The 20,887-nt window shown below is 33.4% G+C and overlaps 2 protein-coding genes across 2 annotated transcripts; one reads left to right on the plus strand and one right to left on the minus strand.

Moving 5' to 3' along the window:
- Positions 1-889: 889 nt before the first annotated feature.
- On the minus strand, positions 890-6,446 carry LOC18107388 (T-complex protein 1 subunit zeta 1). Its single transcript, XM_006373381.3, has 15 exons — positions 6,189-6,446; positions 6,037-6,100; positions 5,613-5,748; positions 4,902-5,053; positions 4,774-4,821; positions 4,573-4,665; positions 4,020-4,126; positions 3,785-3,899; positions 3,600-3,686; positions 2,448-2,652; positions 2,100-2,194; positions 1,829-1,897; positions 1,636-1,743; positions 1,418-1,536; positions 890-1,149 (listed from the first exon to the last, which is right to left on the minus strand). Exons 1-15 carry the CDS (start codon positions 6,320-6,322, stop codon positions 1,074-1,076), a joined length of 1,608 nt encoding a protein of 535 aa, XP_006373443.2. The 5' UTR covers positions 6,323-6,446; the 3' UTR covers positions 890-1,073.
- A 10,366-nt stretch (positions 6,447-16,812) lies between these two features.
- LOC18107387 (probable carboxylesterase 17) lies at positions 16,813-18,061 on the plus strand. The gene has a single exon (XM_006373379.3). It carries the CDS (start codon positions 16,817-16,819, stop codon positions 17,858-17,860), a length of 1,044 nt encoding a protein of 347 aa, XP_006373441.2. The 5' UTR covers positions 16,813-16,816; the 3' UTR covers positions 17,861-18,061.
- Positions 18,062-20,887: the final 2,826 nt, after the last annotated feature.

The following is a 20,887-nucleotide window of genomic DNA, read 5'->3' on the forward strand; positions in this document are numbered from 1 at the left end:
AATTACCCCAAAAGAATAATCAAAGGAGTAGGGTGAATATCAATTAGTTTTGTTCGATTAAATCGAACCAAATAAATGATTCTAACTGAATTATTATATTCTGATTTAAAAATCCAAATTAATTCACGAGTTTTTGTCATTTTTTTAATTTAAAAAATTTTGATTTAATTTTAATTATTTTTTATATTTCAGTTTCTCATATCTAAAACATAAATCAAACCAAAAAATTTTAAAAACTTTTGAATTGTTTTTTTTTTTAATTTGATATCTCAAATCGGTTAGATTTAAATTGGTTTTTTCAATAAATTAGATTATTTGGTTATTTTGCTCAACCCCTATAAAGAGGGGATTATTAATATTTTTTCGTTAATCCAATTCATATACGTGAATAGACCAAAAAGCTAAAAGAAAATTTTATTTTCATCATCGGGCCAAACCAAACATTTAAGAAAATCAATACGGTCCAACATCCAACAACAGCACTAATGTGCTTTAGCGTCGTCACCTTTGGCCCTAACCAACGCTCCCTTAACCATTATACCTAGCCAAAAAAGCGACGAAGACCGCACACTGCCAAAAGGAGCATGACAGGCCATGCAACTCAGAAAGACTGGAAACCCAGGAACATCCAAATGCCCTAGATTCAAGGGAGAATGTCAAGCCGAGCAGCTCAGAAATTTTGGAGCCACGAGAACTTGGAAAAGCCCTCGAAATACATGATACCGTCCCTTGCCGCTTAAGGGCAATTGCACAAGAAGGATACCAAGTGGACTACATTGAACACAGACCTTTCAAAACGCAATTTCTGGTCAGGGGCTATAAAAAATGGCCCCCAAACACAGTACAGCAGGGGAAAAAAAGACAAAGCTTGCTAAAATGGAAGTAAACAGACGAGAAACCAAGTGATAGTTCATTCTAAATCAAAATTCCATGAGACAACGAGATCCCCTCTATCACAATCCTACAAACACAACCATCCTCCGTTACATAAAAGCACAAAAGATTTTGTTACACATCCAGGCAGCACTGCATCCTCAAGACGCAAAAAAGAAAATATGCTGGAGCATCACTGACTAAGTTGGCTTCCTCATGTTCCGCCCAGCCCTAATCACTTCATCCACCAGCAGCAATTGGGATGCGATAACAGGCCTGGAAAATTACAGTAGCATGATTATAGCTGAGTTAGATGTATTAAAAGTTCAAAGCTTAAGAACTTCAAGGGGTTCCTTATTGTTTAATCATTCATGGGAAGTTTAGCAAAAGTATCTCTTTATGTACATTTATGTAGTCCATAAGCCACAGGCCACTACAGGAGCTAAATAAGCATGCTGAAGAAACTAAAACATAAGAAAAACTGGACCAAGGAAAGAGAGATGGGGAGGGATAGAGAACAAAAAAGTTTGGAGTTCCTGAGTACCCTGAGTTTATGAGTTGGCGCTTGACAGAGTAGTTGTCGAAGATACCCTCCATTTGAGGATCAAGGGGCCCTCCTGTTTGGAGATTTATTCCAACAATGTTATCCCTGTCATGCTCTCCCTGAATAACAAGCAAGAAACTATCGAATCAGTTCTCTTTTCTTTTGTCTTTTGCCCCCAAAATACAAAAGGATGATGCATGGATCCCAGCAATAGTTACCGTGAGAGTGACAATCTCATCTTGAGTGTCTAGCCCGGAATTCTCAGCCAGTGTTTTGGGCACCACGAGAAGGGCATCGGCAAAAGCTTCAACACCTAGCTGAGCACGCTGTTCCAAATTTGCAAACACTAGTTTAAAATTAACCAGGAGATGGGAATAATTACTCAAATACAGAAAACAGGCAGACATTTACCCCTTTAACTGTTTTCTTGACTTCATTGATTAGGTATTTCCTGGCTGCAAATTCAAAAGCTCCTGCTCCCTGAAGAAAACAAGCGAGACTATCTGAGTGGGAAAGAAAACTGCTTTTTTTTTTTATGAAGCACAAGGCACTTGAGCAGCAACATAACTTGCTCATACATGATTTAACTTCCAAAGCCACCAACAACGAGGACAACTAGGCTTTTATATAAATCAATATATGACAAACTTTAGTTTCATAGATTTCTTCAAGCAGAACTTACAAGCACAACAGCTTCATCTTCAATGGTGTTTTTTACAGCTCTCAAGCCATCACGGACAGCATCCTTTATTTGGGCAATTGTATGGTCATTGGGTCCTGTAACATTAAAGAAGTCAAGTGACAATTGATCCCTGCTGCATTGCTCAATTGCAAGGATTATACACATCTTATAAGAGAAAATCTTGAACGTAAACTAAATCCTCCAGCCTGATGGCTAAATGGTCTAATGGAAGCAATTAAAACAAACAAAATAAAAATCATTCAGATGGTTTGAAGACCAACTGATAGCAATTAAAACAAAAAAAAATGAAAATCATACACAATTATGCAATGTTAAATGCTTCTATACCTTTTATTAAGATAGTGCAAGAATGGGGGTTCTTTACATTTTCAACAAATGTATACTTCTCTTCACCAAGGACGTGCTCATACACCAGTCCAGCCCAACCAAGGCAGTCAGGAGTTAAACTATCGACAGAATTCACACCCTCTCCTCCACAAGCCAAAACCAGGCGTTCCATATTTCTCCTCTTCGCTCTTCGCAGGGCAATTATCTACAGAACATGAAATTAGATCAATCACATTCAATATAGCAACAACAGGGCAAGCAGTTAGACCAACCAATTTTCAAACTAGCAAAAGTCATCTTACATTTATCAGTAGGTACCATGAAAAAAGGAATCCAATCCAAGGCAAAGCATTTAACAAGCCCAGTCTTGTTTGTAACAATTTAAAACTGGAGCCACATACAGGTGGCAGGTATTCTACCATTTTCAAAATCTAAACTATAATGAAAAACCATTTCAAGTCTCCATTCCCACATCCATAGTTTCATGAAATCAATAGAATTACAGAAGCATCAAATGGTCTCTAGAATATGCTTTTCCATAATGAGAAAAGAAAAAAAGATATACTCCTTTGGATATTGTATCTTCATCAACTTAAGCATCTTGCTTGTTTTCTTTTAATAATTACTTCATTCAGCATGCAACATGATTTCACAACAATAAAAATAGAGAATTAGGCTGTAAGGCTACCAAAATGTGCAACCACTTGTTATCACATATAACTATTAACAACTTATGGAATCATGATCCTACTAAAGCTGATTACAACTTTCAGAATCGGTTCGACATAATGTTATCTTCTTAAAACTTCTCTGTAGAATTAAGGATTACGTAGAAACACAAACCCAACCACCATCCCCCCAAGTAAAAAAAAACTTTTCGTTCTTTTCCCAAGGTTAATAGATGCACGGGCAACTCTATTTCCCTAAACAATCCACCCTTTCATAATATTTCCAACAAACAAAATTGATCTCCATTGTAATATTTAACCCCTATTCATGCCACACACCCTAAGAAAACCAAAAGGAAACGCCCAGCACTAACACATAAAGCATGATATGCAGCAAACTGATGTGAATTCATGTATATTAAGTAGCTATTTATTGTTAGCATTGGATCACTAAAGAACAGAACATAATTGTTCCATGACTTACCCCTGCTCGTGCAAGAAGGTCCAATGATGGAGGATCAATTCCCTTTTGATTGATAACCACAAAATTGTTGTCTGTACCAGAACAAACCTGGAAGACCAAAAGTATAAAAAACATTTCAGAAAACCCAACATGTATGACAGATACAGTAGCATGAACATTAAATGTATTAAAATGTGTCACTTAACCTTATCTTTTAGTTCAATAATTTTTTTAACTCTTTCATCGACCTGACGCCTTTCAGCAGTAACCATTGCCTCCCTCTGCTCCGCATTTGAGTAGAAAAATCCTGCATTTATTTCACTGTGGAGAAAAATATTAGCTTCCAATAAACTGAAACCGACCACAGCTGCATCTACAGAGTACTTGATATCTCATATTTAGCATCAATTCCAATTAAATTCAAGTTGACAAGAAGAATACCTTTTCTCATATTCCAAAGACACATTGCATGTCAAGATAAAACAGTTCTCTGCCCGCCGTTTCATATCAGGATGCCTAGAACCATGGTCAAGAACAAGACCTTCAACCTGGAAAGCAGAACAAGTAAATAGAGGGTCCAAAACTTTTGAGAAGAGAAGAAAAATTATCTACAAAAGACCAAAATTATATCAAAGCAGATAAAGGATGAACAAGAACTAAAAGTTGTCCAAGCTATGAAATTGGGAACTTTTGAATTTAAACCAATCATCAATTTCTTGGAAAGTTCACCTAATCCAAAGTACCAGCATTGAGAAATAATTTTGACATGAAGCATTATTTTACTAAATAAAGGTTGAATGATGGAAAATGGCAGTGATTCCACCTACTGCCTCCCATTGAAGATCAATGATTCCATTTCAAATGGAAGGGTTCTTGGAGATCTTAGATTCCCCATTCTTAGTCAGGATGTCAGGAGTTACAAGTCAATTTTAACACATCCAACCTGAAAAATATACCATGTTAATCCAGATTAAATGAAAAGGGATTAACTTACAAGCCGCGTGTCAACATCGAATTTATGACGCATGTGCATAATCTCCACCATAAATAGATCAATGCCTTCCTCAGGCTTTCGAATACAAAGCACCTGCATAATGCACAATACAGTTAATGCAAAAATAGAAGTCTTCAATATTGTACTTCAACATCTTTTCTAGCAGCCTCAAGATATATCAACACCATTGGCTACACTCACCGAATTGACAACTATGTCAGTTAACTGATCTGCCAAAGCTTCATGCAGCTGTACAAGAGAATAAGGTCAACTTTAAATGAGATCCAATCTGGACCTAAAATAAGAGTAAACCAATGAATAGAACTTACCTTTGTCCTTAGGGCTGTCCTAGCAACCATTTTAAGAATTTCCCTGTCAGGTTCATCACCCATGACCACGGGAGTCTTAAATTTTTCAAGAAACTGGAGAGTGGCTCTTTTGGCAATCTCAAAACCATCAACCAATACACGTGGATGCATCCCTGAAGAAAAAAGTACTCCCATGAATAAAACAAGTTACCCTGCCAAGCACTAAAACACCAAATGAGCATGTTCAAGATTTTCTGACATGAAACTCATGACTGCACACCAAGTATCCAGAATAAAAAAATTAAAAGAACCACCATAATACGACTGTTTTTTCATCAGAGAAGGTATAAAAACAGAACCAATGTCCTTGATGATAAATTCTAGTGCAATAAATATTTTATTAGCCAAAGGTCAAATACACAAGAATATGAAAATTTCTATTATTTCCTGTGCAACACGCATGCACAACACAGATGCAACCCTTGAACAACACCAACTTGTTTGAACTTTAAGGCATTAGAATCTTCTAACACTGTTTACTATCCTATCATGTCACAACATGAATTTCTTTATTCGGTTCGAAACATTTGAAACAATAAGCGTATCAAGAATAGAAAACAGTGTTAGAAGATTGCTAGCTCAAACTAAAACAGAAAACTCAGAAGTATGTGACTCAAGAAAGAGAGCCACAACAAGTAACACAGCTAGTTCAAACTAAAGAACATCACTAACCTTCATCGATGCACCGTTCAGATTGCTTCATAAGCTCTCCAATAAAAATCACAGTAGACGTCGTACCATCTCCACTGATATCATCTTGGGCAACAGCCGTCCTTGCAATCATAATGGCCGTCGGATTTTGAATTTGCTGCAACCATCAGAGAAATTCAAGCAAATTCACAATTCCACAAAAACCCCAGCAATAAACACCCATTGTTTATTCAAAACACCAGATAACACAACCTTTGTTTACTAGATCTATCTCAGCATTTAAAATTTAAACTCACATCAAGTTGCTCCTAAAGCTCATTAACTTAAATATGCTAATCACTTAGGGCAGACTCGCTTCTAAAAAGAGAAATAATAACATTAAACCCTAATTCTGCAAACACTCACAAAAATTCAGATCGAGAAAACCTAACGGAAGAAAACTAACCATTTCTTTCAAAAGAGTGTTTCCATCCTTAGTCAGCTTTATATCTCCAGCACCACCAACAAGCCTTAAAAGACACAAAAACACAAAGTAATTAAATCGCAGAAACACGGAGCAAATTCCGAGAGAAAAAAACAAAACAGCGAGAGAGTTACATCTTGATGGTGCCTTTGGGGCCGAGATTGGATTTTAGAACATCTTGTAAACCTTTAGCGGCATTGATGTTCATGTGAAGCGCCGCCGATTTGTTGAGAACCTCCGCGTTAGGGTTTAATAATCTTATCGACATTTTTTTTTCCTTTCAAAATTTGTAAGAGAAGAAGTGTGAGTGAGTTTACTGTTGTTCGGAGTTTTAATGGAAGTGAAGAGAGGAACTGTCTCTGCGTTGCGTTGTTTGGGTTTTTTAGGGCTTTCTGGTAGTTTATGTAATATTTAATAATTTCGTTTTAGGGAAACCCTCAAAGTGGTACCGTAACTCTGAATTAATTATAAAATGGATCCCTAAATTCTTCAATTCTTTATTTGTTCGAGAAAATAAGTTCATATATTAAACAAGAAAATCATTTAAGCAACAAAAAGATAGTTAAATCAATTTAAAATTTTGTGCTCGTTATTCTTTCAAAATCCTGGAATAGTAAATGATTGATTTATAATTAATTTTTTTAGCAATTTTCTTTTTAATAAAAATAATTAAATTATTTCAAAGAAACTCATCTCTTGAAATCTTATCTTAATTATTTTTATTATTGAAAATAATTGTTTTATAATAATTATAAAAGGGTTAATATAAAAAAAATCAAGAAAATAATAAATTTTTTATTTCTCTATTTTTATAAAGACTCGACATAATTAAAAAGTTTTTCAACTCATGGTTAGTAGCATCAATATTATAATTGAAATCTCAAATTAATTTTGTACTACTTAATTAAATTAAAAGAATATTATTTTTATCAACAAATTTTTTAAAAAAAATTAATTTATTTTTATTTTTTTATTCACCACGAGCTTCATCAACAAAAAAAAAAAAACAACATATAAAATCTTCAATTTCATCTCGAAAGTGTTTTTGCACTTTAAATTGGAGCATTATCTTAAACAACTCTTACTACCATATCACTATATATTTTCAAATGTTCAATTAATTTAAGAAAGTTACCTAGATATTTTTTAGTTTTGAAATTCAACTTTACCAGAAAAAAAAACTAAAAAAAGAAGCGTCGTGAGTATAAATTATTATGAAAAAAACCATTATTGAGTTGCATGTTTTAACCTCGTTGCTATTCTTTACAAAGATAAATTATCTTGCTAGCAAAAATAAAATTGTATTTTTCAAGAGATATAAATGTCATTTGTAAATTGATTGAGGATAATTTAATAAGATGATATTTGTGTTGCTAAGTTCTTTGCGATTCAACGGTAATTGAGTTTTTTATTTTCTTTACCTCTTTATATTCTCTCTCATCTTCTTGAAATCCGTGTTAGGTCACCTAAAAATTAGGATTATTCTCTTATTTATTTTATCTTTCAATTATGGTCATTTTTTTTTATTGGGTCTTTATTTCTTCTGCATTTTTTTTTTAGTTTTATTTTTCAATTTCATCCATTTTCATTTGATTTTGTTTAGTTTTTATATCAAATATGATACTCATTCTTTTTATTGTTGTTTTTTTATCCTCTTTTTATTTATTTTTTTCTTTCGATTTTATCTCTCAATATTTTATTTCATTTCTTTTTTTTTTCTAGATTTGATCCTCATTCTTTTAATTGCTTTTTTTTTTATATATTTCTTAATTTGTTTTTTCTTTTAATTTTTTCCCTCAAAATTTTATTGCATTTGTTTTGTATCCAATTTTGGTCCTTATTATTTTAATTGCTCTTTTTTACCCTTTTCTTTTTTATCTTATTTTCAATTTATTCCCTTTTTATTTTTTTCATACATTTTTTTTTGTTCTTGCCTTCTGCGATGTCATTTTGATCTCATGACCCGGGTTGCTAGTTTCGAAGTTTAGTCCAATTTAACTTTGGTTTTTTTAATTTTATTATTTGACATTAGGTTATTGGGCCTTGAGCTTTATAATCTTTTTCTTTTTCCTTTCTTTGGGGTTATCTCATGTCGTGGGTTAGTCAAGTAAACCCGAGGTGTTTTGGGATTCTTTTCAATGTTTTTTTTTTATTTTATTTTTTCAATTTCATCATTTGATGTTAGGCTATTAAGTCTTGAGTTTTATGATTGTTTATGTTTTTCCTTTCTATAGGGTTATCCTGAATTGTAGAGTAGTTAGGTTAACCCAGAGTGACTCAAGTTTTATTTCAATATTTTTTATTTATTTAACTTCAATTCTTTTTTCTAGGTCATTTAAATAAAACTAATTTTCTCATCTCAATCTCATGTTACAGTGGTAGGTTAATCTTTTTAAAAATTAAAGTTATAGAAGTTGATGACTTCTTGAATCATCATTAGCTTTTCTTTTAATTATAAATGCACCAAATATCTTATGTTTAACCATAATGTGAACAACCTAATAACAAGAAAAAAAAAATTATATACAAAGTATATAAATTCTCATGTTTTTTTTTGTTCAATACATGAGGTTTAAAAGGTTTTAGGATATACGATGAGAAATGACCATTTTATATTCTTAATTTCACTCGTCTCTTCTTGAAATTCAAACTAAATTCTTCTATTGATGATTCCAAGTATCTTAAATCCATCAAGATATTTTCTTATGACATTTTTTAGTAATACTAATCAGCCCCAACTTATTATGAGTTTCATAAGTTAGTCTTTTATATGTCAATCTTTTAAAACACACTTAATTTAATCTTGATTTTAATAAATCAGTCCTAACCTTATTCATTTCTTACAAGAAATTTATTGAAATTAGGATAGCAAATGGTGGGGACTAATTGTTAAGATTAAGAAAAAAAATTAATACTTTAAGGATTGACTTGTTAAGTACATAATAAGTTGAAGGTTGATTTGTAGTTACTGGTTTTTTTTTAGTGAGAGGAAAGAATAATGTATCATGACTTCTACATTGAAATCATAATTCAAATAACTTTGAAAATATATTTTTGGTTAAGGAGTTGTCTTTTTTTAATTTTCTAGATTTAAAATTTAGAATTAGTATTTAAGAAAATTTATTAAAAAATTTTAAATGCATCAAACTGATATGAAGAACGAATCTTTAAAATCAATTGGAGTGATGACTTAATATCATTTAACTAATAAACTTACTCGAAAATACTTTTTGTTATGAAATAAAAAAGTGGTAATTCAAATAAAAACATCAATTATATATATTAATTAATTTTTGTGTGGTTCTAAATCTTTTACATATCTGATTTCTAAAAATTTAAATTATTTAAATACATAGAAATTAGTAGCAACTTTGGATCTTAGGCTATAATTATTTAGGATATTTTTTAAATGAATCCTAATTTCGAACAACCAATGAAAAAACTGAACTATATGAATGAATATTGTCATCATTATTTCTTTTTGGTGCATGATTGTGTGACTATTACTATATATATGTATATTTTTTCCTTTTTGATATTTTTAGGTTGGGTTATGAGATAGCTACTACTGTGCCTTTTTTTTTTTGGATAAATTGTTGCTTTCTAAATTATTAAATAAAAACAAAAACAATAGCTTATAACAAAAAGTTTCGAGTATAAACATTTATCCAAGGCCATGGTGTTTCAATTGTTTTTTTTATATATATTTATTAGAAAAATCTCAACCTTTTTTTAATTATTACTATTGATCTTTGGTTGATTTTATTTTTTAATCAAAAGCATCACAGAGAGGCAAAAACTGTGAAGGAGCCGAAAAAACAAAACTATATTCTTTGTTTTCAAAAGACATAAGGTAAGCAATGAAAGTTTACCCTTTCACTGCTCCAAGTAATAGCATCCCAAGTTGTACACAAATCTAAACACAACATCTATAAGAATACATAGTTTGCCTTCTTATATAATTATTTCTATAGTTGTATAATCACATATGTAGTATAAGAGAATATAGCATAAACTAGAAACAATCAAGGAAAAACTGATACAAAAAGCATAACCTTATCTCATTATTTTTGACATTTTGATAGAGGTAGTGAATAATATATGTTAAAACAAGTTCTAATTGATTGAATAATTATACGACAACCTATGATCATGTCTAACTAGCACGTCATGACAAAATTATACTTATTTTGATTAAATGATCAATTATTTAATTAATCTAAACCTTTCATATAAGGATAAAAATTGATCACTCAATTTAAATAACCAAACAATAATATAAATTAAATATTATTTTACAAATCCTTTACATACATATAGTTTTAATATGTCAACTTCTATCATGATGACCAGAAAGGTCATTACACTAGTAATGGAAAGTCCCAAGTGTAATTTAAAGTTTTTCAACTTCATCAATAGTGATCTCTATAAGACTAAATAAAGCTAGTTCATTCTCATTTTACACACCATTAAAAGTTTTTCCATGGCTAACAACATAAAAGCTCCAAGACATGAGAGAATAATTGACCTCCCCATTACAAGTACATCATCTTCTTTAGATATCTAACAAATTGTTTATTAAATGAAAGTGCTCGCTGAAGTTGTTCTAGCCCCATATAATAACTTTTGATTTTACCACTCTAAAATATGACACACTAGCTAGCTTCACTATGCACTACAAGTGCACATAAACAACTTCAGTTTTTTAAAAGAAATATGATAAAACGATGCACAAAAACAATAATACTCCAACTTTATATTAGAGTTGCTCTAATCATGAAGAGCATTCTTAAACTACATGCTCTAAATGCAATCTCTAAAAATTAAAAAAATAGAGCATTACCAAGTCTTATCCAAATGAGTGCCCATCGTCATCGATACCCCTCTAAGTCTCACTCATATACTCTTATGAAAAAAATACCTTAACACGAGATGGGATCAATAACGATACGAACTTTTAAGAATGAATATCACCTCCAATATGTTAGAGATTCTTTATTTTGCAACTAGGTGTTGTACACCCATCTCTTCAAGTATTGTATATTCATGAAGACGAACTTAGACAACCATGATAAATTTACATACCTATAAAACACACATATAAAATATACAAAATAGCCTAGAGCTTGTAATATAAGATATCGATGTCTTGTGAACAATCATTTCGATGACATTTTATAGGTCTACTTAAGTGTGATATCATGGCTTAAAGCTCGATTTTATCCTTGACTTCCATGATCTCATTTTAATACAAGCATACTAGTTAAAAAAAGTATAATTGAGTTATTTATCATAAAACAACAAGGAGATGAGAGCACTAGAGCAACTCTGAAAAAGGTTTAATGATAAAATATTTAATGATTATGATTAACTAATATAATATGTAGGAACAAAGCCATAATGCCACTGTACACACCACTACTAAGGGATGACCTTGTTCACACTCTAACATGTGTAATACACATGCTAAACATGGGTGTCTAATTGGGCCCGTGTCCATGGCCTAATCGAGCCCAAGAGGAAGAAAATGATAGTATGAGAGGATAAAAAAAAATATAGGAGAAGAGGAAACCCAACTAGGTTTAGACCCTTAACCTACTAAGCTCGATAGGAAGAAAAAAAGGAAGAATGGGTGAGAAATAAAAATAGGAGTCATGTGAATCTTCGTACATGGTACTCCAAATAAGGTACACCCCAGCGCAAACACCACCTGAATGACTTACCTGACAAGTCATTAGTAAGAGTGCTAACCTCTATATACTACTTTACGAAATAGACAATATGACACCTAAATGAACAACTCGTTTTATAGGTTACGTGTACGATATAGGTAATTATTCTCTATTATTACTCCTACATGGTATATTTGCAACTCCACTATCTATGAGGCAATTTCATGTGACCTAAAATGTATAAATACATAAGGTCACCGGGTACAAACATACAAAACCACACAACAATCATAATATTCATTCTTTTACGTTCTTGTTTTCTTTGCTATATGTTATTTTTCTCTTTAAAGTTTGCTAACTTAGGCATAAGATGACACTTTTCTCTTACACATATAATTTGTTTTACAAGGAGTACATGAACTAATGACCCCATTTCATATATATATGCGCCCAATCACATTACTGATCCAAAAGTTTAAAGAAATGAACCTCGAAAATTTTGTATTTGATACAATATAGGAGATAAATTGTAAGAGATAGTGGTTACAATTTTGAAATTTGAAAATATAAATATTGATACAGGCTTTGAATATAGAGAAAGTATAATTCTTCTGCAGAGAAACTTGATGCGGTGATCTCTGGTTTTGCTTTCAAATAGAAAGAAGCCTTCTTTTATAAAGAAGGAAAGCCTGACTTTTGCAGAAGTGGGAAATACCTTTTATAAGTGGGTGCTGCCTTTTAAAAGTGGGAGACATCTTTTATAAGTAGAAGACTGTTTGTGCCGAAAATATTTTTAACATTTTCTGCCGACATTTTATATATATCCATTATTAGTCATAGAAAGACTCAAATTTAATTGGAAGTTTTTCTAACTTTGTGACTATGCATTGGAGGACACTTAAAATTTTAAAAGTTATGCCTAAAAATATTGAAAATGCATGGTCATGCAACCAAAACTTTGAATTCAAGAGTCTGAATATGAATAAATAAATATTTGAAGCACTTGTGATACATCCAGTAAATACAAAGCAACAAAAAGAAAACTGAGCGATATATTCTCCAACTATCTTATTTTTCTCTTTGACAAAAAGAAAACTGAGTGATTTTGGATTTTGTGTGTGTGTGTGTGTGTGTGTGTGTGTGTGTGTGTGAGTGTTGTGCTTTATGGAAGGAGTAAAAAACAGGTTTGGGTCGGCCTCCAAAGCTTTACCAAGTCTCAATTCATAGGATGGAAAAAATGTTTTGAAAAATCTGAATTAAAACCAATATTAAATCTCCAATGCTGTGGAGAGTACCGACCAATCAAAACTGAACATCATGGGATAATAGAAGATCGCATGCATCGATGCTGTGGAGAGTACCGACCTATAGTAATCTTTTCGGAAAAATCTCGAATTAGCTTCTCGCAATGTTTATCTTTGTATTTTAAAAATATTTTTAAAAAAGTTTAATTTTTTTTTATTTTTTTTAAATTAATATTTTTTAATATTTTTATATTATTTTAATGTACTAATATAAAAAATAATTTAAAAAAAAATAATTTTAATATATTTTTATGTTAAAAACATTTTAAAAATCAACTCTAACCGTACTCCAAAAAAACTCTATATCGTGAACTTCAAACAAATCCTCAAAGAATTTTTTGTCAATTAAGTTTCTAAGGGCATAGAAATTTTGAATTGTGTAATATTGCATGAGATTATCATAAAAATATGGAAACGACAAACTCCCTTCAAAGGGGAACTGTTTTTTTTTTTTTTTTCTGCATGAAGAATGAACCTTAGACTAAATCTGTAGATGGACATTGAGAGAGGGACAAAATTGAAACTTTCTACTTTTAGATACCCAAATGAGAAAATAATTGTTTTGAAACATGGCAGGAAGTGTAAGGTGAAGAATGATGAATGAGCAATAACAAGTTAAGGCTGCAACATTCAATGCTCAGTATCAAACTTTTACAGAATTCAAATCCAAGAATGAAGGGCAAGTGAATTGCTACTCTTGGTGTGCTTATCAGTGAAGATAGAGAAATGGTGGAGATGGTTCCTACAAACTACCAGTCTCTGCTGGCCATATTGATTCTGGCACCGAGGCATCTGTTGACATTAAGAAACAGTTCATGGTTTTCTAAATTTTAACAAGAAAAGTTACATTTGGTGAATATTTTTGATCCAATGAGATCTCATGACAAAGAACATTGATCCAGTAAGATTTCATTATAAATAACTTTTTCACCTGTCCACGGAGTTTGGTCAAAAAGGAGATCAGAAAGAAGAAAGTGTATTTAGGAATAAAGAGAAAGATGGCAGCCCATTTGCCTATCGGGGCTCGAAAGACTTAATTATTTCTGGTGGAATTAATGTAAGGATCTGAAGAATCTGGACTTTTACTCTAATGAGGTTATCTGAGGTGAAAACGACCCATCAGACACTGGTTCTTGTGAAAAAGATCTTCAGCTTTGAATTTCTCAATGGGATTAGACTTTGAAGTAAATAATTTTTTTCATGATTTATGGTGGCACAAAATCTTTGAAAAGGGACCAGCTCAATATTGCATTCTTGCAGAAACATTGATCTTGCCACTCAAAAAAGAAGAAAAAAGAAGAAAAAGGAACAAAAGTATCTTACCTTTCTCATATGTTCAATCTTTTAGCATTAGTCAGTGATACAACGTAAATATTTATGATTTGGAATAAAATATGAATTTTCTGAAGAGAAGAACAAGTGAAATAGAACTTCCTTATGCACCACAGAAACGGTCAAATCTCAGAAGGTATCTCCACCTTCCAAGTATCCGTGGAAGTTTCACTTGAGCATGAAAATAAAACACCTCTTGTTCAACCCAGAACAACCCCTTAGGCTCACGAATAATGCTGCTTGGCTTTAGCTGACACATTACATGGCTCTTTATTCCATGTTCGAGATTTTCATGGCAGATAGAGCGATTTTAGGTGCCTTTCTTTTTATATATGAATGCTGAAAATGTGATTCCATCATGGGGGGATTTTCTGAGTTCACAAACACTTCCTGGAACAATTCTGTAAAGCATATCCGCACATTTCCCTCCCAAGAAAATGGTTCTATAATGAATCTTTTACTTTCCTTTTTCAGTCTGTAATTCTTCGTGAATCTACTTTAAGAGCTTGCAAACAAGCATTTTAAGATTTTGAATGATACGGAAGTTCGGTGACTCCATTGACTAATGCATTATGTGCTCATATAACTAACGTTGAAAAGTTACTTCATCATTTTTTTTTAAAAAAAAGTGTTTGAGCAATAAGGGCTTTGTTAGATGATGTTTAATATAGGCATGGGTGATTCCCCAAATTTGACAGAACTCAAAGGGTGGCGAAAGCTTCATTTTCTGCCCTTAGAGAGCACAAATTCTTTTCTAGCGAAAATTCCAAATTGAATTTTCATTCTTTTGCAGAAAAATATGAAGGTGAATCATCAATACTTCGAGTGCATTTTCATTTGCCGTTGACCGAGGGAGATAAAATGCCTAGGAAAACAACTTTATTTCGTTGACGAATACTAGAAAGGTGAACAGAAGGCAAGATTCGGGCAAAGGAATAAAAATTCAAGAAGCTTCGTTAACACATGCTCAATACTTCTCCCTGTAGATTCCTGTTATCCTTTTCTTTTTCTTACCAAGCAATATCTAGTACAGGTGAATGAATGTGCTTAAACAGTCTATAGCTAAAGTTGTCTTGATAGGAAACTAAGTTCATCTTGCAATATTGATGTGAAAAGGATTCGCTTTGCTCTCATTTCAACTCAACAATAGCTAGCATGATCATATCCTTTAGGAGATATATCTGCAGAATAAAGAATCATTTGCCAAGTACCACTTTTGAACTACAGGAAGAATTTTGTACCGTTGAAACGAGCAGAGAGAGCTCAAACTAGATTTCAGTTTCTAATGAAATCAATGCCTAAACTGTGTCATTATCTTCTATGGTCAAGTCATCTCTCTGTATAATGGGGCAGCATATCTATATGGCAAGTGCACCACTAACTATTGTGTCATTATCTTCCTATCTCCATGTCGGCTATACAAGAGATCTAAATTCCATCTGAAGATTACAACACAAGGATTTGCGCGAAAGAAGTTGGAAGAGGACACCTTGGAAATCAGAGAGTCAAAAGTTAGATAATAATGTTGGAGGATATTTGGTGTATAAAGTTCGCCGTCCAAAATCAACTCAAGAGTGCAGTAATTAAAAGCCTTGGCATATCAATAGCAAGATTTCTAACTTTGAACTTTAGTTGCAGCAGTAGATATGTATGCAGATCCCCTGCTATACATGATCTTGGATTCTCAAACACACTTGCTTTCCTTGTGTACCAAGCACATGCTAATTTGCTTGCTTAATTTTTTTTTTTTTATATGTGGATAAACCTTGTCCAATGACGGAGACTGGTGGTTCTAAATATATGCATACTCATTTGTAATTCTGTAACTGGACTATGGTATGAAGCAAGCAGCAATAACAATATGACAACAACAAAGAATGTGGAAAAATGCAAAATGTCAGAATAATTCAAAGAATAAACTAGGAATCTAACTGTCATTAAGTTTGACTCCATCATATTCCTTTCTTCTAAATCATGTTTGAAGTTGAACACGTTGATTTCCATTAACTTCCCTATTTACAATGAAGAATTCAGACTGTATCCACATGTATCTATCCAACAACAAAAGTCAAATTGTAATTCGAGCTGTGCCATTCACTCTTCTTCAAAAGGTATATTAAGTGGATGAGGATAAGATTTCCCTCAGGTGTTGGCGCATGTTGATCAACTATTGCAGCAAATTCAGATAGAAAAGTTTCTTGATGACAGTGATAGTCATTTACTGCCATTTCGAAAAATTACGAGTTCATAAATCTTTTAACAGTTTCCACATGATGTGAGAATCTCAGTGATGTCATAGCATGAGCTCAACTGCCTGACTACTTGTCAGATAAAAAGAAAAGGAAGGTTCCCTCTCAATTTAAAGTTTATCCTTGACCTAATCTCTCACTCTCTATATAAAGTGAGTTCAGATTTATAGCAGAACATACCAAATTGTCCATTACACCCCACTGCATGATAAGAAAAAATATGGCTGCCATTTCGTTTGATCCAAGAGTTAATCTTCAAATGAGCAAGAACTCTCACGGCGTAATCAGTGAAGAAATTGAAGGACTCATCAGAGTTTACAAAGATGGACGCATCGAAAGGCCTCCTATAGTTCCTAATGTTCCTTGCAATGTGGCGCCAGTAGATGATGTGACAGCAAAAGATGTTGTTATCGATAAGTTCACTAACTTGTGGGCACGCATTTACGTCACAAAACGCTCAGGCATACTGCCTTTGCTTGTTTACTTCCATGGAGGTGGATTTTGTGTTGCTTCAGCTGCTTGGATTTGTTACCATGAGTTCTTGGCCAATCTTGCTTCTAAAGCAGGTTGCATCATCGTATCCGTAAACTACCGTCTAGCCCCAGAAAACCGTCTCCCTACTGCTTACGAAGACGGCATCAAGACCCTTATGTGGGTAAAACAACAGACTCTAAATTGTTCTCCTGAGCATAACTGGTGGTTAAGTCGGTGCAATTTCTCTAGCTTGTTCTTAGCTGGTGACAGTGCTGGAGCAAACATAGCATACAATATGGCTACAAGGCTAGGGTCCAGTAACAATCCTGATTGCATGACAATTAAGCCTTTGTGTCTCAAGGGCATCATCTTGATCCAACCTTTCTTTGGAGGAGAGGCACGAACTTTGTCCGAGAAAAACATGACTCAACCAGCTAACTCAGCACTGACTCTATCGGCTTCTGACACGTATTGGCTGTTATCACTGCCTTTAGGGTCTACCCGTGATCATCCATACTGCAACCCTTTAGCAAACGGTGCAAGCAAGTTGCGGGATCAAAGATTTCCAGCAACAATGGTATGCATATCTGAGATGGATATACTTAAGGATAGAAACTTGGAGTTTTGTGCTGCTTTGGTTAATGCTGGTAAGAGGGTAGAAAAAATGATTTACAAAGGAGTTGGCCATGCATTTCAAGTTCTACTTAATTCTCATCTCTCCCAAATCCGCGTTCAAGAGATGGTGTCCCATCTCAAGGCTTTCATCCACCAATGACAAAAGGAAAGGGTTCCATGTTTCGTCATTACTGTTCAACTTATTTGTGAATTAAGTGCTATCTATTCTGTGTCATAGCTTAGATAACGTTAACGTTGTTCACAAGATACGTATTTTCATACATGTATCTATATGTAGGCCTTTGCTTTCCGTATCATTTATCCTGTTTAAGCTGGTTTTCCCATGACTTTCTGTTTGTTATGCCAGAGTCAGAATGTGGTAAATAATTGTAACCTCGCTTTTGCTTTATAAAAAAGCTTCTCTTTCCTATATTTGACTAGTTGGAAGGATGGTGGATTGCTCAATATTCCAAGTCGAGTTGTATTGATCTCAAAGAACTATCTATGATCCCAATAAATATAAAAGAAAGACCTACAATGGTGTTTCTACAAAAGGAATGTGCTCTTGGCAGTACAGCTGAAAATAGTCATGTGTTGAATGATCGTTGCTGCTGGCGCATACTATTTACAACCTTGGAACCTTTGCTGGATAGCTAATCTAAACCGCTAGAATCCTTCCCAGTTTGGTCGCGTGGTAGTTGCAGTGATATCCAAAGATATTATATCTTTTTTTTTCTTTTTTTTAACCAATGACAATAGCAATCGATAAGTTCTCCATCTCAATTGATATAAGTTATTCCTTTGATGATTGATTAGGAAGCATTGGGCATAGAAACATATATCAAACTGTCAAAAGGAGTATTGTAGATAAAAAGTTTTCAAATTTTCAATGACATTGATCGTCGATCATTTCTCATCCTTCAATCAGATAGTATTCAAGCATTCAATGAGCGAATGAAATTCTTTCGAATCTCTAGAAACTGCGACACTGTGGCTTGGTTTTAACAACCACCTGATCTTTTGCAGAATATAACAGCTTTTAGTCAGACTAAAAAGAAGAGCTTCTCTGTTGTCTCTTTTGCATGTTGGTTAATTTCCAATAACCTTGGGAAGCTGTCTTGGTGTCTTTGAGCTGCTCTTACCATCATGCCACTAGTGTCACACGGGAGTTCATGTTCTGCTCTTCCATTATGACTTGCGTTTTCATGGCTTTGAAATTTCATTTGCTTTATGCTTATTCTGCCACTCATCTTGGTTTCATTATTGCCAGTATCTTCGAAGTTAATCTCTATGCTTATTCAAATCAGATTTCATTTGTTTGTTCTCATGCATTAAACAAATCACCAACACTTGTTTGAGGTTCCTTCATTTTTTAAATTAGTGTTAGCCTTCTAAAAAAACACTCATACAGGAATACCGGATCCCTGAAAGCTTACAAAATCCTCCAAATTGTGTATCAATGGACAAATACTCTCACTGCTTCGACTTGGTGCTATTCTGATCAAAACCCTGATTGGTCTTTTAGACGTGTATCTTTGGGACCTAGAGCCACCATGGTTTAAGAACTAGGTGTTTTGATTTTATGCTGTATTGTTGGTTTTAGCATTCTGTACTTCGCTGCTATATGTTTGCTGTAATGTTGCTTTAGAATTATTCTCTGATCTGACCTGTAGTGTTCATTCTTTTCTCCTAACTGGTTAGTCAGCCCCATGGAGCTTATTTTTATAGATTTTACATGGATAATTATTATTCCTGATTTTCAATTTAGTGATGAAAGTGGACGTGAACCTATTCGAGTGAGATCGGATTAGTGATTACCATGTACTGGATCGTATGGCATCTTTTTGTCACTACTTTGGAGAGCTTTCATTTTATTGAAACGAGCACAGCACAGAACACTAAATCGAATTCTATGTCATATTCGTCAAATTAAGGCTCCATTTGTATCAGCATATAGCCATACAGATTGCTGATAAAGAGATCTAATATCTGGCTGGGGATTCCCGCTGAGAGATTTGCTCAAAAGTGAGAGGAAGAAAGACTAAAACATATAGAATAAAAAAAGCAGATAAGGTGATGGAGGATATTTGATGAATAAGTTTACTGCCAATTTGCGTGTGCTTTGAAGTTAAAAGAGAAGCACTTTCTTAACCATCAGTCCATTCAAGTCTGTAGAAACAGTGTTAAGATATAATGATAAGAAGGATATGTCGATATCGGCCATGTGAAGAAAATTAATGGCAGTGGTGAATGTGAATCTTTCAGGTCACTTGCATGTTCAGTGAAAGTCCTAGTCTGCCCAGTGTTTGCCTGTGTTATCTTCCCCCTACATATTGACTCCGCTTGATCTGCATTCTATATATTTCTGCTGTGGAAGGCTAATGGCAATGTAATATCTTGAAAAAGCATCAGAGGCAAGCTACCATGTGTTTAGATTCTTTGTGGGAAGAACTTACTCTGAATTAAGCAGCCTTTTTGCCAATTTCTTGCCTGGAGTCCATCTAAAAGCATTGACGAACATGTATTAATTTAAAAGAGCATCCTTTAACTATAACTGTGTATTTGAAGAATACAGTTTCTGATATAATCTGAGTTTCAGAGATCCACTCGATCATTTAGGCGTGGACCATGATAGGCTATCAAGGGAATCGAATCCTTTGCAAGTTGTATCTTTGGGTTATCTTGAAATGGTACCTGCAACTGCTGCAATGATCCCATCTGATAAGAAGAGCATTTCCTAAGGAAACACGTATTAAAAATCATTTTAAAAAACGGGTTGAATGCATTATCAAACACATTTTTAAAAACTGTTTGCTTTTGCAGTGTAGTTGCCAATATTTGGTGGGTTTTGGAAGGAAGGGTGGTAAAATTTTGTGTAGTTGACAACATTTGCAGTTTCTCAGTGTTTGTCGGAGAGGAACCTAGAATTCTCGATGAATTTTCTTTGTCGAGTCAACTATTTCAGGATAGGGTGTTTTTTTCCTCTTCTAGTCTTTATAGTGCAATGCTTGTCCTTGAAAGCCTTTCCTTTCGTCAGCATTTGTCTTATTTATAGTGTATTGTTTATCTTTATAATAATCGCAGGTTTATTGAGAACATACTAGCCATTTAGATGACAGAGACCATGAAAAGATGAAGTTATTACTAAAGGAGTATACCAACTGATGAAAAAAGATAAGAACTAGAT

The sequence above is a fragment of the Populus trichocarpa genome, chromosome 17 (genome assembly GCF_000002775.5).
Source record: "Populus trichocarpa isolate Nisqually-1 chromosome 17, P.trichocarpa_v4.1, whole genome shotgun sequence".
Classification (NCBI taxonomy): domain Eukaryota; kingdom Viridiplantae; phylum Streptophyta; class Magnoliopsida; order Malpighiales; family Salicaceae; genus Populus; species Populus trichocarpa.

What these genes read in the sequence shown, in the direction of transcription:
- LOC18107388 (XM_006373381.3), bottom strand. Translation starts at nt 6,322, where the DNA reads ATGTCGATAAGATTATTAAACCCTAACGCGGAGGTTCTCAACAAATCG. An exon ending in TCTTTGGAATATGAGAAAAG is followed by an intron (nt 3,900 to 4,019) that starts GTATTCTTCTTG and finishes TTTTCTCCACAG; the next exon opens with TGAAATAAATGCAGGATTTT. An exon ending in TTATTGAACTAAAAGATAAG is followed by an intron (nt 3,687 to 3,784) that starts GTTAAGTGACAC and finishes TTGGTCTTCCAG; the next exon opens with GTTTGTTCTGGTACAGACAA.
- LOC18107387 (XM_006373379.3), top strand. Translation starts at nt 16,817, where the DNA reads ATGATAAGAAAAAATATGGCTGCCATTTCGTTTGATCCAAGAGTTAAT.